The sequence below is a fragment of the Littorina saxatilis genome, unplaced genomic scaffold (assembly GCF_037325665.1).
Source record: "Littorina saxatilis isolate snail1 unplaced genomic scaffold, US_GU_Lsax_2.0 scaffold_1986, whole genome shotgun sequence".
Taxonomy (NCBI): domain Eukaryota; kingdom Metazoa; phylum Mollusca; class Gastropoda; order Littorinimorpha; family Littorinidae; genus Littorina; species Littorina saxatilis.
The window spans coordinates 1-18,237 of NW_027125839.1; the positions used below are offsets into that span (position 1 = coordinate 1).

Sequence of the window (18,237 nt, forward strand, 5' to 3'; positions counted from 1 at the left end):
TTGCAGCTTGATTAAACTGGAAAACGAAGGCTCATCTAGATGTCGTCCAACCACTACTTCGAGGCAGAGGAAATGTGTTTGAATGAGGACAATATTTTCTTTTGCCCCTGAAATGAAGATCAACTTGTTTTCGCTCTTTTTCCCTCTCCGTCGTCTAATCTAGCAACGTGTTTTACTGAGAACTGTCCAATCACTTTCATCAGATTCCGATTGGTTTTCCCCTTCATGTTGTGTTAATCTTGACGAAACAAGAGAATCGAGCAAGAGGAGGGATGCATGGATGTGGTCAGGGGTTTCTTTTCAGCAAACTTGCCGAAAATTAATGATCGTGAGATTATTGGTAAGTTTGAGGCAGTTCTTGACGTAAACAAAATATCGACACATCTGCTGAATTGACAACAAAGTTTTCAGCGATTTTAAAGAAGTTTCGAAGTTTTGCTGACTGTCGACTTCAAACGGCATTCCTGGAATTGAATGATTATGCAAAATGCCAAGGACAACTTGGCAAAACTTGGCAAGACTTAGCAATAACATTAACCAGTGCTCGAAGTTTGCCCACATATGAAAAAAGTTTCAAGCTTTTAAGAATGAAGCTATGTAGGACATTAACCCTGATGAGAAATACAAAGTTAAGTTTTGCGGTTGTAATCGTGACATGTTTAATCCGAATGTTAACTGAACTTCTGGGCACCTTCGGTGTATTTGAATGACACTCTGCGAGACGGAAATGTTACCATTTATTCCCCCCTCTGCTTCTTTACCTCTGTAAACTTGTAGGGGTAGTTATTTTTCGATAATGACCCAGCAACCAAACAAATAACGACCCAGCAACAGCCTGAATCCTCGATAGTGCAATGGGTTGAGAAGCTGTTCTGTTTCGGTACTACTTTTTGCGACTGAAAAGTTCCGAACGCTCTAATGTACGAAGTATACATCTCTGGAGCAAACAATACAAACATACCGCATTTAAATTAACAACTACAGGCCTGAACACATGAATCTCCATATAAAATCCATGAGTTCGGTTGTTTTCTGAATCTAGATCAGACGTTCATCACAAGCAATTTCCCAAGGCAAGTAACTCATACTTTGTCTAGCGACAAGAGTAGTTCCCCTTCTTTTCACTCAGTTTCTTCGACAACAGACTGCAATCCGACGGTCAGTTTTCAACAATATTTCATTTAATAAACAGATCACACGCAACCAAATGCACACATCTCATCAATTTAAACAACATAAAGCGGTTTCATACACTATTTTCCCCAGAAAACTTAACTTCATACAGTTTTTAACGTTGGAACACGGGTGCAAAAGTTCGTCTGCTAGTCCCATTTGACGAAAGAACATTATCCTAACCGATACCAAAACTAATACAGAACACACAATATCTGCCTTTGCCGCCACAGCAGAATAACAGCATATCTGTGTACTTGATTTTAGTCCAAAATAGGAAAACTGACAAGAAGTGTTAACAGAATGGAATGATTTGCACGGAACTATACAACCGCGCATTAATCGATCGCCTGCGCAGGTTGACTGGTTGAGTGAATAGGATTCGATCAAACTTTCGCAAAAAACCTCCTCTTTTCTTTGAATAACTGAAGAAAGGAGGAATAAAGAGGTTACACACCTCGTCTCAGTGATTATCAAAAATAATGGTCTCAGTTCGCGGTCATGAAAAAGCTCGCTAAAGCTCGCATTTTTCATGATCCGCTAACTTCGACCATTATTTTTGATAATCACTGAGACTCGGCATGTAACCTCTACGTATTGTGCATTTTCTGTTTCATCTCTGTACATTATATCCTTCGACCTACCACCCAGCTTTCTTTTTGCAACCTGTCACCGCACGCCGCATGCTGTAAAGTACACACGTTGTTTTTCACGTCAATCTTTCCACTTCCGGGGCCGGGCAATTTCATGTTCAGGCATGCGGGACAAGCGCCAAAGAACGAGCGCATTTGCTCAGTCTAATTAAATCTGTTTCTGTGTTACCAGGAACAAATTGGGTTTGGAGACAGTATACCAGCGGCCATTTCTTATTGAAATTTGCTGGCGTTTGGGTTGCGCAGACGTAAGGGACAGCTGGGTGAGACAAGACAAAGTGCGCATGTGTGGCGTGCAATTTCGTGAGTGGTCTACGGTTTCGAGTTACTGCGTTTCGAATAGGAACCTCTCTGTGACGCAAACGCCCGTGTGTGTAATAGTACACAAGCCTTTGTGTGTGTGTGTGTGTGTGTGCGTGTGTGTGTGTGTGTGTGTGTGTGTGTGTGTGTGTGTGTGTGTGAGAAAGAGAGGGGTGCGTGTGTGTGTGTGTGAATGAGAGTGGTGCGTGTGTGTGTGTGTGTGTGTGTGTGTGTGTGTGTGTGTGTGTGTGCGTGTGTGTGTGTGTGAGAGAGAGAGAGGGGTGCTTGTGTGTGTGTGTGTGTGTGTGTGTGTGTGTGTGTGTGAATGAGAGTGGTGCATGTGTGTGTGTGTGTGTGTGTGTGTGTGTGTGTGTGTGCATGTGTGTGTGTGTGTGTGTGTGTGTGTGTTTTCTCCTTTTAATAGCTTGCTTGTTTAGCAGAAAAAAAAACTCTTGCAAATGTTCAGCCACATATGATAGGCTTAAAATATTTATGTTAAACAGTTTGGGTCGCAGTACTCCCTGGTCGAACATCGGACGCAGGTGTCTCAGAGTTGGGCTGCGTCAACTACAAGGTTATGTTTCGAAACACCACTGCGTAGTTGCTTTCTTGTTTACGTAGACTGAAGTCTTGGATTAAATTAGATTTTGTAAGTGGAAAGGAGAACACATATGTCGCGTTGCCATTCTGTGGTTAAGTCAATTATCAAACGACCTATAACGGTCGTAAATATGTTCCTCTATGTCGCTGTACTCCTGTTTACGTTGACTATAGACTGTCGTTTTACTTTTGCTTTTCACTTTTCAATGTTCATTTTCATTTTCATTACTTTGCTGGAAAATTCAGGTCGCTATACCTCCCAGTAGAAAGCTAGCAGCAACAGAGTCGCGCTACGCAGGTGTGTGCGTGTGTGTGTAATCAGCCACCTGCACTTATGGCAAAATGACCGAGGTCTTGTACGTGCTATAGTGGTGACACGTGGATGGGACATAGATACAGTCTCAGAGTCTACACATAAAGATGACGGGTGTCCGCATCGACCCGGATTCAAACCCCCGCATCACAAGACAAGTGCTCTATTAACTGCGTTCCAGGCCCCTTCTGGGAGAAACATTCTTTTTAAATGGAAAAGAAATCTTTCGAATGGCCACTCTGTCGTTGTAAATCCCCGAAATGGGCTTTAACGTTTGTGAATATTCTTGTTTTGGGGGAAAAGTTAAAGTTGTTTTGATTTTCCAAGACAAATAACCTGTACGTTCTCAGGCATATTTAATTTGTATTCATTTTTTTTTGCAAAGGGAAGGATGAAATGCAAGTAGTTCATACGATTCCGTAGATCTGTTCGCTGTCATTCGTTATCGAAAAAAAGTATTCGGTGCCCTCTTTATCTGAAATTAACTTACCTGGTTACTTGGTATGACGAACGGAAACACCAACACACACAAAACATAGAGGCTGTCTAGGAACGTTATTTTTGAAAAGAAAAGACAAACCTTCCTTTGGATTGTCCACTCAGCGAAAATGTCGAAAATGGAAAAAGCGGACAGACTCTAAAAATTAGGAATAAAAATGTGCAGAAAATGTACACATTTTACACAGTGTGAAGAGAAACATTAACACAGTGGAATCGAGCGTTATTATCCAAAAATCAAGCGCGGACGTATGGCTTTTCATCGAACATGAACATCGTGCTCAAAAAGGTGTAAACATGAACAAAACAAACAAATCAAATGCAAAGCACCGCGCCTTTATGTGTGTGTGTGTGTGTGTGTGTGTGTGTGTGTGTGTGTGTGTGTGTGTGTGTGTGTGTGTGTGTGTGTGTGTTTCGTCCGCTTCTGTCATATGTAGTGGGTCTGGTTGTGACTTAATTTGTTCCATCTCGCACCTACAAGCTGCGAGAAAGACAGACCAAGGAGCTGTGTTTATGCATGCCCTTTGCCGGGACGTCTGTGATTTTTCGGGCCGGGACGGACACGGGTCAACTTTATGTGCAGACCCAGAGACGGAAGCCATGTCCCACCCCCGTGTCATCACAATGGCACGTAAAAGACCTTGGTCATTCTGCCATAAGTGCAGGTGGCTGAATACACCTAAACACGCAGACACCTGGGTAGCGCGACTCCGTTGCTGCTAGCTTTCCACTGGGAGGAAGCGACCCGAATTTCCCAGCGATGGGACAATAAAGTAATGAAAATGAAATGAAAAAATGAAATGAAAATTTAATCACCTTCACGTAGTTTCGTGATGGTGCATTTTAATCGCAAACTTTACTCTTTTTCACCCAAATCTACTGGGTGTTTTTGATTCTGGAAACCCGTTGGATTCACGAGTTGACATATGTATGTTGTTTGCTTTTAAGAAATTAATTCATCTACAAATTTACTCAGGAAGAATTCAGAATGGGCACGTCTGAAATAAAGACAATAACTGTTTTCTAGACAAGGTCTGTATACCTTTAACATTCAACTTACCCCCTCCCCCACAGACACATCCCCATCCATAAAGACATTTCCAGCTATCACCCCTGCATCACACACCCTGCCTTGTCGCTTTTTAGAAGCGTGTCCCGATGACCCGATGAAGCAATTTGCGGTTGCTGTCACGGACATGCGAGCAGTCTACAAGTCTTCATCGCGCTTTCTGAGAGGAGTTTACTTTATTGCATGCACTCCCCTCCCCTCTTCTACCTCCACCCATCCATCGGATTCCTCCCTAATCCCCACCCTAGAATTCACTACTTTCCTCCCGGATAAACGACCCTTCCACCGATAGAACTAGCTAGACGCAAGAAGTGGCAGGTGGAGCCACGCTTATTGCATCAGACTGCACACACATATCCCTCGACATGATTTCTGTCTCAGGTCTGGCATAACTGAGTCTTGTTAGGCTGACAGTATGAAAATGGCGTGTGATTTGTTAGGCTCGTTCCAACATTGTCGGTCGGGTATGCTACATATTGTTACCAATTGGTACCTAGCCTCCAAAGTAATGCAAATTGTATTTTGTAACTTCGATTTGGGAATCGTCGATTGGCCGCTTTGACATTTTAAAGCGTTTGCTTGACTTCATTCTGCTTTCTTAAGAAAAACATTGCAACAAATACAACGAAGGAGTCACACACACACACACCCACACACACCCCCACACACACATTCGTACAAGCAAATGCACGTTCACCCAATGTCCTTCAGCAAAGTTTAAGCCCATTTCCAGTTCTACTTTACAACATGCAGCAGTCAGGTTTTGCCAGTTATGTTTTGACTCGTCACCGTCCTCCACTGCGTCCACAAAAACTGCTGTCTGCTTCACGTTCAACAACCATTCATACGAGTCAGCGTAGGGGGGGAAAAGAACTCGGTCACACTTCGTTCCGTCCTACATACGCAATGGCTGTCTCTCTGCTCCGACATTTTCAATCGCCCTTCCAGAAGCGAAAGGAAAGGGAAGCATCAAAGGCAAACATGTTCAACAGCTGTGGATGCAATGAAAATGTCTGAGCACTAGGCCCTCAAACGTCTCAAGCGGCAGCACACGTCCTGGGCTCTATTTGACTTTAGATTGCCTACCGCCGGAACAACTCTGTTGACGAGGCTTTTGCCTTTCCTAGTCCACTTTCCACCTCAGAGCTCAACACCGCATTTAACACACACTTCGCTACGAGGACTGTTTGACGAGGTCATACTTGACCAGCCCATGTGTGTGTGGATCTTCGATTTTCCTCTGAATTCTCCGTCCCCTTTTATCCCCTTTTATCGGTAGCCATGAAAAAACACAGCAAGTAGTGTCTAAGACAACACTTCAAGTAACGGGTGTTCCGCAAGGGTGCTCGCATTCCCTGCTGTGTTTTCTCTGTTCGTTAAAAATGAATGATTTTCACACGTGCAAAGCGCGGCATTCACTCATTGGCGTTAGCGTTAATGCATTGGAGGTAATGCACTTTAAGGCTGGGTTCACACAAAGATAGATAGATAGATAGACAGACAGACAGACAGACAGACAGATAGGTAGATAGATAGATAGATAGATAGATAGAGAGGATGCATCTTGACCGTTTTGCTTTCACATGTGACAGTGTCGGAGCAAACAGGGCAACACTCAAGAAAATATTTCCCTCCATCAGTCCCGGGCATAGAGCCTGTCAATTTAAATATGTGTGTGAGTTTGTGTGTGTGTGTGTGTGTGTGTGTGTATGTGCGTGTGTTTGTGTGTGTATGTGTGTGTGTGTGTGTGCGTGTGTGTTTGTGTGTGTATGTGTGTGTGTGTGTGCGTGCGTGCGTGCGTGTGTGTGTGTTTGTGTGTGCATGTATGTGTGTGTGCATGTGTGTTTGTGTGTGCATGTGTGTGTGTGTGGCTGTGTACATGTGTTATTTGCTGGGCCGGAAGAACTATCGCCCATGACCTAGTGCAAAACAATACACGCCAATTTAAATAAAAGTTGGATCATGCCTTGAATCAAATATATTCGTTAATAATGGGCAGCAGCAGTCGTGCTAGCGTTTTACTGTCTGCATGAAAACCACGACCTCTGAGAACTTTGCGTCCCTTGCGTGTTAACATGCCATTTGTGTATGATGATGGGGTTTGTTTATTACAGCATTTACCGTGCAATTCGGGTGTACGCACGTGTTGCAACTTGTGAATGGCAAATTGCGACAGTTTTCAGTGTCTGCAATCTCTGGAACCGGAATTTAGGACACAATAATCTCCGGCTTTGATATGAACTTTTGGGTTCATACACTTTATGAGCAATTGCATTTGTATTTCACCACGATGCAAAATAAAAATCCCCCCCCCAACAAAAAAAAACACATATAAATAATGTTGGAATATAAATGTTCAATATAAAGTTCATGATTACAATTGCAAATGTAGATAAATATGAGTTTATATTTGGAGAGAATATAATGTTTAAGTGCATAGACACATGAATGTTGGATTCTTGGTATTTTATATAGATGTCAGCGTAGCCCGGCCTTGACACCAGCCGTCAGGTCATGGCGACCTCGTTCGGCTGATACTTCAACATCTTCGTCCTCCGACGCACAAAGTGTAGCTGCCAACAGCCACAATCACATCAACACCAATTTACAGGTGGGTCTCATCCGTGATGAATTAAATTACAGTGTAACACCCTGTCTTACCAAATCTGAGAAAATCAGGTCTGAATATGGAGAAAGGTCTCAAAAAAGAAAGTTTATTTTCGGAGGTTACCAAATCTTTCGAAATAAACACGGATTTTTAAAAGAGGAAGTGGATAGGGAGGTCGTATTACTAATGACACAAAGATCAGACAATTGTTCAAACCCATGAATGACTGAGTGCTTGAGGGAAATGGCGGGATTTGCTTGGTTTTCCCAAAAGAGCATGCAGACAACACAAACACACATTCGTGTCTGTTTCTCTTTCAACACTTGTATGTGTGTGTCTGTGTCTGCGTTTAAATCTAAAAGGGGGGGGGAGGGTAGTGTGTGAGACGGGAGGAATAAATAGTGTGAATTAGAGAGATACAAACACACAGACAGACAGGCGGACAGATCAACAGCGTGCGACAGTGTCAGAAGGAGAGACACACTGAAAGATACATTTTGTGTCACGCATCTAACCACATCTATCTGTTCATTAGGTCAACTACAATCGTCTGGATACCCAGGGTCCAGGAGATAAGAATGGCAGCTCTCCCAACGGGTCCCTCAGAGTATCGACAACTGACAGCGGGAGGGGAGGAGGCTCTGACAAACGCAGCAAGGTCAACTGTCAAAGGTCGCGTCTGGAGCAGGAGAAGGTCAAGGTCAGTAGTGAGCAAAATGTATTGTACTTTTTGTATAAATCAGTAGTTGTTGTTGTTTGTGTGTGTGTGTGTGTGTGTGTGTCTGTGTATGTGTGTATTCGTGTCTGTGTGTGTGTGTAAGTGTGTGTAAGTGTGTGTGTAAATGTGTGTGTGTGTGTGTGTGTGTGTGTGTTTGTGCGTGTGTGTGGTTGTGCGTGTGTGTGTGTGTGTGTGTGTTGGGGTACGTATGTGTGCGTGTGTGTGTGTGAGTTTGTGTGTGTGTGTGTAAGTGTGTGTGTGTATGGTGTGTGTGTGGGTATGTGTATTTGTGTGGGTGTGCCGTTTGTGTGTGTGTATGTGTGTATGGTGTGTGCGTGTGTATGTGTGTGTATGTGTTTATGGTGGGATACCTCGACTCCCGCGTGAAATTTTGAGCTTTACTCCGACATGAAATTTTACCTCGACGTCGAAATAAAACAAGTCTTCAAAATCACTCAAAAATAACTATGGAGGCTTGAAATAAGGTTAAATACATATAAATAATTTAATTTGACTTTATTTTTACAATTTAGCAAAATGTCGAGAAAAAACACACTTTTAGTTACTTTTTGTGTTTTGTGTATGTCCGGATATAACACCAGTAACAATCCCTGTTCACACACACTTTTTTTTTTCGCAGTTTAAAACAAATTTTTTTTTTAAATCATTGTCACACTGGAAAAAAAAAAAAAAAAAAAAAAAAATTAAAATTTTTTTTTTTTTAATCATTGTAATTGTACACACTGCACAAAAAAAAAACAGAAAAAAAAAAAAAATTGTGGAAAAAAAAAATATATATAAAAAAATAAAGGATATCAAAAAAGAATTAAAAAAAAATAAAGAATATAAAAAAAATTCAAAATCGATCGTTAAATTTGTGCACAAGTTTACAAAACGTAACCCTAGCCCCATTTTGAATTATGGTACGAAGAAAGGTAAACATTATGACACTCGTTGCAAATGAAAAATATGGTTAAATCTAATGATTTTGTTCCTGTTATAATTATGTTCAGTGCGTGTTACATCAAATAAATATTGTAAGGCCTCCAAAAAAATATATAAATAAAATTTTTTAAAAAGTTAGACTTTTGAATTCCAACTAATTTTTTTGTCATTTTTTTGTTTCCTGACACATAATTATAGGCCAACCTGAGGTTCTGCATTTATGTGCTTGGGACCTTAATTCACAAAAATACTTTCTTAGAACTGCGAAAGAAAATAAATTTGATGTTGTGGTGAGAGAGGTTGTTTATTTTGTCATCCATTTTCCTTCAAATATCAGACATATATACATGTAGATCACCACTCTGCCACTATGAGTATGATGTGATGGTTTTGTGTTTACCAGACACCAAAAATGTGAGTAACCTGTACTTTTGTTTTGAAAACAACAATTGCCTTTCATATGACAACACATTGCCTGTGTCTGCTACAGTGGAACACCCTCTTTAGACTTTATTTTGGAAAATAAGATCATAGAATTTATCAGGGCATATACATGTTCAGACATTGTCGACAAGGAAATCTGAACAAAGCAAGGGCTGAAATGGGATTAGGAAAGGGGGGAGGGGGGGGGGGGGGGTATCTGTAATAGGAAGGGGGCTGGAGGGGGAGGGGGGTCTAAAAGGGGTTCCACTGTAAATAGACGTGATTTCATACACGAGACAATGATTACAAATGCCAACAACTATTCCAGAATGGGAAGTTGAAAATAGTATCTTGGTAAGCTTGAATCCACTTGCCACAAATTCCTCGACATTATTCATCGTATTGTAACCGAAGCAACCTTGTAGCAACCATATCGATACCCAGCGGACATATTGACTTATTGTCGGAATTTGGAGTGAGACTTTTGATTCAAAACGAACACAAAGAGATTAGGTTTAAAAACATTCCTATAAAATAAACTCCATGGCAGTGTTTAATCCCAAAAATGTCCACCCCCCCCCCCCCCCCCCCCCCCCACTCACTCTCTGTAGTCTGTCAGTGTCGTGCGTCATTATCAACATCCTCAAAGAGTCTAACTCTAAGTCAAACCACAGGCAGAAGGTATCGTTCACTGGACCACTACTTTCATAGAAAGACTACAAGGTATGTCACTCAGTTTCGAGTCGTCTGTGTTCTTGGAGTCGCTTCCTGCGGACAATTTTTTTGTTCAAGACGGTTCGCCTCTTCCTACAGTCTGTGTAAGGTCAAATAAATACAGTTGAATGATTGTTTGAACTATATGTACCTTTAATTTTCAGCTGCCGTACGCTGCAGGTTGTTTCTTTTGACGAAGCAAAGATATATCTGTAAGGACACACTAAAAACCTCTCTGAAAAACCTTGATATTCAGTTCCAATAATGGCGTAGCAGAATCGCATGCGGAACGGGAATCCTGGCCCGGACAAGCTTATCAGTTATTTATGGACAGACTAGAGATCCAAGCATACCATGAGTCTGCGGTCATCTTCCAAAACAAAGGACGAACAACATTTACAATGAAGGTAAATCTTCTGGTTGTTTATGTTGGAGCTACACATAGCTCATTGATTAACAACAATATGTGGAGACAAGTCTCACTGTATAATCATTGAGTGGCAAACATATGCTTGTGTATTTTATGAGTAGCACAATCCTGGTCAAAATTCAGTATGCTTCAGACAATGATGCTTATCATATTGAACTAGGAAGATAGTGACTTTGCTGGTCATCATTGACATTGATCTAAATTAACCAATCAGTGCTTTATAACCAATTTTAAACTAGAACATTTGGAATTAATGGCGTTTGATTCAGAGGAATTTCTATCAATTTCTTCTCAACATCGTCAATTACTTAAGTTTGTGTGTAAGATAACCATAATTTTATTGTTTTGCGATACTAACTCTCAATCACTGTAGTTTTATTTACTACGTTGTGTTGTGGTTTTTTTCTAAACTTTGTTGCTTATTATTGTACTATCGTTTTAGAGTCACAGTTATTTTACAAATATTATCTTCTAGTTTTGGTTTTGTGCTGAGCTGTTAGAGTGCCTCGCATTTCTCCCTTAGGTTGTCTCCCCCTTTTTGTAAACTCATATTTTTTAATTAGCATCTTTGGTTATTTGGTACGTCTGGTCATCTTATAACGAAAATGTCATTGAACTGAAAAAAGAAATAATAACTTAGTTTCATATTTGAACATTTGGCAGTATGTTTCTTGTGAGTCAGATTAAGATCTCACCAGGAACCCAACCTTTACCCAGTTAATTCTACACATTAAAATTTAAATGGAAAATTACGAAACACATAAAAACATGCAACTCAATACACACTGGCAGTACTTGTTATCTACAATCAATTCAGCCTCGTAGAATGATATACGGTATACGACACGTCCTTGAAACACATAGAACAGTTCTCAAGAAAAAACATTTGCAATTTCCAGTCTTTTTTGTGTTGCAGACATGCAGTGATCACCACCACATTGACCTCCGTCCTCGTCTTCATCTTCACTCTCCGACAAGTCAATGTCGTCCTCGTCCAAGCCATTTTCTATAATGATAAAGTTATGTAGGACACATGCTGAAAAAATTAACATTGGAACTTCACGGATGTTCGTCATCTCGAGATCCTTCAGTCTGCGGAATTTTCCTTTCAACAAACCAATAGCCCGCTCCACGTCAACTCTTGTCCTTGCCTGGGCTCTGTTGTAGGCAGTTTCCACAGGGGTCAGATGGCCGTTGTCGCGGAATGGAACCAGCAGGTACTTGCGGAGACTGAGGGTAGGCCGAGTCCCCGATCATATGGTACTCTGGAGGCAGCTTACTTGCGTCAGACTCCAACACTCCATGGAGATCTGAGTTGGGGAAAACTCGGCTGTCATGCACGGACCCAGTGTAACCCGTAAACACATCCAGAAAGAGGAGGTCTTTGTCGCATACAACCTGAAACAAGTCGCGTAAATCAATATAAAAATAATCTATCAGCCTGAAACTAAAAACCAACCACAACAGAGGCTACATGTATATATCCTAATGCTTCGCTAGCCTAAACCATAAGACTGAGCTGAGCACAGCTCCTCTCTGCAGAACATGTGAATGAGGTGCCTACTGTCCCATATAATTCATTTATCATTGAGTGCATTTTCAGCGTAACCATGACATGCATATATGAAATGATAAAGAACAATAAAAAAAATCATGTTTTTGAAGGGTAAACATCCCCATTATCACACCGAGGACTGTGTTCCGCCTTATTTCAGCCGGGCTCGTTGTTACTCCGTTTTCAGCCGGGCTCAGTGTCACGCAAACGAAAGTGTCTTCATAAAAACACAAACTATGACTTTCACACTGATTTAAGCTAAAATTGATGAATGTCAGTAGAAAGGGGAATAATTGTTTTCTTTGTAGACAGCTAAAAACGTCTTTTGCTTACCTGGTTAATTGACAATAGCCGAATGGAAGGCATACATGCAGGTTTTTTTAGTGAAAAATGAAGGTTCAACGTAAATTTCTCTCAAAGATGGATTTGAACAACAAATATTCCTGTATTTTTACTATTTTGGGTAAAGCTATAATCATCTGTATCAATTGCGTGCTTCAATGCGTCCTCACTATGTCATAAGAAGCAATCAAAACAAGCAAGTGGTGTACGTTTTGTTCCGCGCTGGGCCTCCTGCATTTTTGTCTGCGTTCCGCACTGCCACTGGGCTTGCTTTTGTTCTGGGTGTCCAGCGCGGAACAAAACTCGCCTGACATGGGTTTTGGTTTTACTTTTCGTGCCTCAACGCCTTAAAGCAGGTTCGGGAAAATGCATCAGCATAACAGCAAGAAACTATAGAACAAACTTGTGATACAGAAAAACCATAACATGATACCGTTGCTTATCATTTCTTGAGTTTGATCAGCTTTTTTGCCCAAAAAGCGACAACCTGCACGTATTTCAAGCCGATGGGGGGTCAAATAATAAACCTTGTCAGATAAAAATAACACCAATAGAGAGACAAATTACTTAGGTTAGTGCTAAAAACATCCGTTCCTGGAAATGAGGTTTTTTTCAGAAGACATAGTTTGTACTTTAGTGCAGACACTTACATTTGCGTGACACCAAGCCCAGCTCAAAACGGAGTAACAACAAACCCGGCTGAAATAAGGCGGAACACAGTCCCGGGTGTGATTATCCATGCTTAGTCAAGAAATGCTTAAACAAATTTTTAATAAATTTGATCAGAAAGTGCTGCCTCAACTTTCACTAAAAGCGGTATATGTTCTTTTTTTCTTTCTTTATTTGGTGTTTAACGTCGTTTTCAACCATTCAAGGTTATATCGCGACGGGGAAAAAGGGGGGGGGGGGGGGGGGGGGGAGATGGGATAGAGCCACCTGTCAATTGTTTCTTGTTCACAAAAGCACTAATCAAAAATTTGCTCCAGGGGCTTGCATAGTTGCAACGTAGTACAATATACCTTAATGGGAGAATGCAAGTTTCCAGAACAAAGGACTTAACATTTCTTACATACTGCTTGACTAAAATCTTTACAAAAATTGACTATATTCTATACAAGGCCTAAAAAAAAAATAGGTGTGGTTACGGTAACAATAACATAGCTAAAAAAATAGGGTAGGTAGGTAGGCAATCACTTTTTTTTGACCTACCCTATTTTTAGGGGCCGATCCTATAACTTTTTATTACATTTGTCAAAAAAAAAAAAAAAAAACCAGTGCAAAAAACGCAATGAAAGCGAAAGCGAAGCGCCCGTGTCGCACACTTATTTCCCTGTCAAGTACCGTACTTTCCGGGTCATAAGGCGCGACTTTTTTCCTCGAGTTCGACCCCTGCGTCTTGTATAACAAAGCGCCTAATCCGTGTATGAAATACGAAAAAAATCAAAGAGACCGCTTGAGTACCAGTCAAACAACTTGTGATAATGCATGTTTCAGCTACTAGGTACTGCCCTGCCTTTGATCTGGCCGCACACACAGATTTCCACTCTGTTAAACTCGGTCACTGACCGGTCACTGACCCCGATGCAGGAAGTGTTTCCTCTCTCAGATATGACAGGGGAACCACCTCTCATGGCAAAAACTGGGTCATTTTGGTGCGCCCTATTGGCTTCAGGAAAATGGGTGACTGGATTACAATTTTTTTTTTTAAAGAAGGGGGTGCGTCTTAGATAACAAAGCGCCTTATCACCCGGAAAGTACGGTAGGTTTAATTTGTACACATTAGAAAAAAAAGTTTAAAAAAAAAAAGTGATTGCCTACCTACCTACCCTATTTTTTTGGCTATGTTATTGTTACCGTAACCACACCTATTTTTTTTTTTTGGCCCAAGAAACACTTAACAAGGGTAAAAGGAGAAACAGAATCCGTTAGTCGCCTCTTACGACATGCTGGGGAGCATCGGGTAAATTCTTCCCCCTAACCCGCGGGGGGTAGCGGTATATGACATGTATAGATCTAACAACAGAAAAAGAAAAGTCAGAGAAATGAGGCGTAGGTACATTTTCATGATGGTTTTCTTGGAATTAATCCACACACCATCATAATTCAAACTTGTCTGAACTCCCAATATCGGTTTAAACATTTAATATTTCTCACGTAAACCATCACAGATACTAGTACTGTCAGGCTTTTACACACAGTACAAACACCCTTTCATTGAAACACTCACCGCTTTAGAACATCCTAGGTGCTTACCGTAAAGAGCGAGCAATTTTCACACAAAAATTGTTTTGCATGGTTTATCTTACCCCGGAGCCATCGACATCGTGAACTCTGTTATTCCAGTTTCCGTTTTTGACAAAGCAGTCGTCAGGAATTTGAATGCGACTCGCTGTGAGCTTGTCTGCAATAGCACGTTATTATGTACCTCTGACTATGCACGAAACAAACGGCTGTGGTTCACAAGAACCCTCGCGATGACTTTTGACTATTCACAGGAACTGGCGAACCTTACGTGAACCTGCTTTTGGGCGTTCCTTATTTTAACTTCAAATACTTCGAGTTTTAATGATCTTGTCTTGATGAAAAAAATATTTATTTTATGATTTAAGAATGTTTGTGTAACACGCTGTCAATTTATTATTTTGATTTTAAAAGTTAGGTCTAGCGCCAAAACGCACCTCGGTCCGATTGTCTTGAAGACAATCCGCAACATTAAATCTTTGAAAATTACTCGCTCAGCCTCTTTACGTAAGGCACCTAGGATGTTCCCTTTGGTGAGCGTTCATAATGAAGGTTGTTTATACTGTGTGTAAAAGCCTGACAGTATCTGTGATGGTTTACGGGAGGCGCACTGTGCCGTTAAATACTTGTCTTTAAATTCAAAGATTCAAATAGTGACTTAAAATTACAGTAGATTCCAATTATGAAATGACACTGCTAGTGTTACTCCAGTATTTCAATAGGGAATAAATACACAGGCACCATAATGGTCAGTTCTGCCAAGGTTAACAATCCACGTATCTGAAACAGAAAGTGATCAAATCTGTTACCTGGAGATGCATCGCTGGGAAACCTTTACGGCAGATGTACGCATCCCTGGTTCCTGGTATCTTTATGTAGGTCCCATCAATCGCTCCAACTACGCCCGGGAAACCAGCTCTGGCTGCCCATTTCCCAGCTAATCGAGCCAGGTCACATTTTGGTGGCCACTGGATGACATCTCCTGTAAAGAACAGAAAATTGCATTAAAATATGCTGATCATCACAGTGTTAATTTTATTCAAAATCATCTGACAGTTTACCCATGTCTGTACTATTTACAATTAAAGTTACAGGTCTCCCAGTCCCCCACACGCCGGGGAAAGTGTTACGACAGAAAAAATCGCCGTTTGTTACGATAGCATTCTGCAGTCCCATAGTCAGCAAGGTTTCGAGCCCGAAAGGTGTGTAACTTCCAAACTAATAATTATTGCGGCGTAATTATCGAAGCCAGCAAAGTTTATTTGTTCTCAGCGGATTTATGATTGCATGAGGATTAACATGTTATCGATTTAATTTTTGAGGCTTCTGTTTTAGATTTGTGACAGCGTCGTATTTGCTGAAATTGTTCGATTTGGGGATTTCTTTTTAAATGGTGGAGATTACAAGAGGCTTGAAGCAACAACGGTCATTTGATCAGGTAATGTGATGTATCATAACCGAAATGCATCAATAGCAGTGTCCCAATATACTACAAGTGTGTTTGTGTCATCGGCTGAGGAAAAGAGCATGTGTATTTTTTTGGTACGCGTCGCCGTGCTAGCAGTTACGACTGCCAGCGATGCATTGATACGGCCGCCCCACTTTTCTGTTACGACCGCCGACTGTTTCGGCTACGGCAGCCGGCACTCATTTTATTCGTTTAATAATGTTATTGCCAAAGTTTATGACAGTTTGCAAACAAATATGAACGGGTTTCACTGCACATCGGTTGTGCACCGTCGTGTTATCAGGAATTGTGATTCCCTGCCCTCTTTTATTTAATATCGCATTCGTCACAGTTTATATCTAGAGTTGTTCTACTTCCAGTTAAGCGTGCACATAGTTTCAACGGGCATGTACATGACAAGTTCAAATGTCAATTGTCAAAAGCAGTCGCTGAAAATCCAACTCGGTCTAAAAGACGGACACAAAGGAATCCCACTCACCAATTACTCGGGTGAGTCAGGGGGGAGATTGGGGTGGGGTGGGGGTTGGTTGATAACTAGGAGTCAAATTCAGATTAAAAAAAAAGATTTGAACTGGGTATGCATTACTGTTAATATTTTTGAAGAAAAAAAATGCCTCTCTACAAAACTTTGATTGTAATTAGTTACCTTGATGCGTCTATGAGTATGAGACACTGAAACGCCTAAATATCTTTCTTACCTGCACAATCTGTATATATCCAGGACTTTCCCCAGTCCCTGTTCGATGAGAGTGTATGTGCCATATTTGGCACAGTGTCCTGAGCTATCTGACCGCCCATCACCAATCAGCTCTAGACTTCCTCTCTCGTCCTGAAGCTGCGAGATGAGCTCTGACTGCTCCCGTTTCCATTTTCTTTCCACTATAGGAAAAATGAAGTGCCGCTGATGCCAGAAGAACGTGCTCTCCAAAATGTAACGCACATTGTGCAGGTAAAACAGCCGGAGAATTTTTGTCGGGCTGCAGCCAGAGAGCACAACAGCTGATGACAGGAGCAGGTTCCCGCAGGGCATCTGCTTTATGTACGGTTGGCTGGTCCACTCTCTGAAGAAACAGCACTTGGAGCAGTCTTGTCGGACGTGGATGCAAGATCCCACTGTCTTCGATATGAAGGCCTTCGCAGGGTGAGAGCATCGAGGACAACTCTCTAACAGCTGCATCAAGTTTGCCTGGAAGACAATGTACTTGTCTTCCAGGTCGGGGCTGGGTCTCGGCTCAGGAGCATTCCTAAAACACACAGGTTATACACTTTCTTAGCACATAAAGGGTTACTATGGAAACTACATGTGCCATACACAAGCACAAATTCACCGCTAGTGCTATGGATATAATTACTACATGTTATACATGTCGCAATGACAGTGAAATCCAGTATAAAAAAAAAATTTAAGATGAAATCAGCTTCTTACTTGTGATGAGAAATTAAGCTAAATAATGTCACAACAAAAATGTTTGACATGTTTATGGTGTTTTTCACCCATTTAATAGACAAAAAAGGGTTATGGCCAGTGAGATAGAGACCAGAGAGAGAAAGACAAAAACAAAGGACACAATGATAGCAGCTAAAAAATAGCTGACTGTCACCCAAAGTAACCCTTGACTTCTGTCTTACTTTTTAAAATGTAGAGAATCTATGTCTATTGAAAACTTACAAGAACTGCGGATCTTCTGGTTCACCTCCATCCTCGTCAGCAGGCTCGTCCTCTTCCGCAGCTGCAGCGCGCTGTCGTTCGCCTTTTCGTTCTTCCTTCCCCACACTCTCATCTGTTCCTACACTTTAGGGTTAGAACCGCATTGCGTTTTGAGGTGGGGCGTTGATCAGATTGCATTGGACGCTGACATCCTTGGTTTCGGCAATGGCAGAAACATCTGAAGAACAAATGACATTGCAGATTGCTGATAATTGATAATTACAAAACAATGTGACAGCAGTAGCCGCGCTCTGGGAATCGCTGCGCTGCACAACGCGCCGCGCTCAGTGAATCGCCGCGCTCTGGGAATCGCTTGCCATTTTATAATCCCTGATTTACTTTTATCTTCTTTAACCAAAGTTCACCTAGCCTACACTGATCAATTCTAACAAACATATTATATCAGTTATCACATATGTTCTGAAAAAGAGTGGCACTGGCACAAATTGACAAAACATATATATGGGGATCTAAATCAA

The 18,237-nt window shown here is 41.3% G+C and overlaps 1 protein-coding gene across 1 annotated transcript; it reads right to left on the bottom strand.

Annotated features, from left to right (window-relative positions):
• Positions 1-11,422: 11,422 nt before the first annotated feature.
• Positions 11,423-17,932, bottom strand: LOC138954308 (uncharacterized). Its single transcript, XM_070326185.1, has 4 exons — positions 17,720-17,932; positions 16,749-17,294; positions 15,392-15,564; positions 11,423-11,842 (listed from the first exon to the last, which is right to left on the bottom strand). The coding sequence occupies exons 2-4, from the start codon at positions 16,846-16,848 to the stop codon at positions 11,579-11,581; spliced, it is 537 nt and encodes a 178-aa protein (XP_070182286.1). The 5' UTR covers positions 16,849-17,294; positions 17,720-17,932; the 3' UTR covers positions 11,423-11,578.
• Positions 17,933-18,237: the final 305 nt, after the last annotated feature.

What these genes read in the sequence shown, in the direction of transcription:
- LOC138954308 (XM_070326185.1), bottom strand. Translation starts at nt 16,848, where the DNA reads ATGGGCGGTCAGATAGCTCAGGACACTGTGCCAAATATGGCACATACA. An exon ending in GATATATACAGATTGTGCAG is followed by an intron (nt 15,565 to 16,748) that starts GTAAGAAAGATA and finishes TGTTCTTTACAG; the next exon opens with GAGATGTCATCCAGTGGCCA. An exon ending in TCCCAGCGATGCATCTCCAG is followed by an intron (nt 11,843 to 15,391) that starts GTAACAGATTTG and finishes GACTTGTTTCAG; the next exon opens with GTTGTATGCGACAAAGACCT.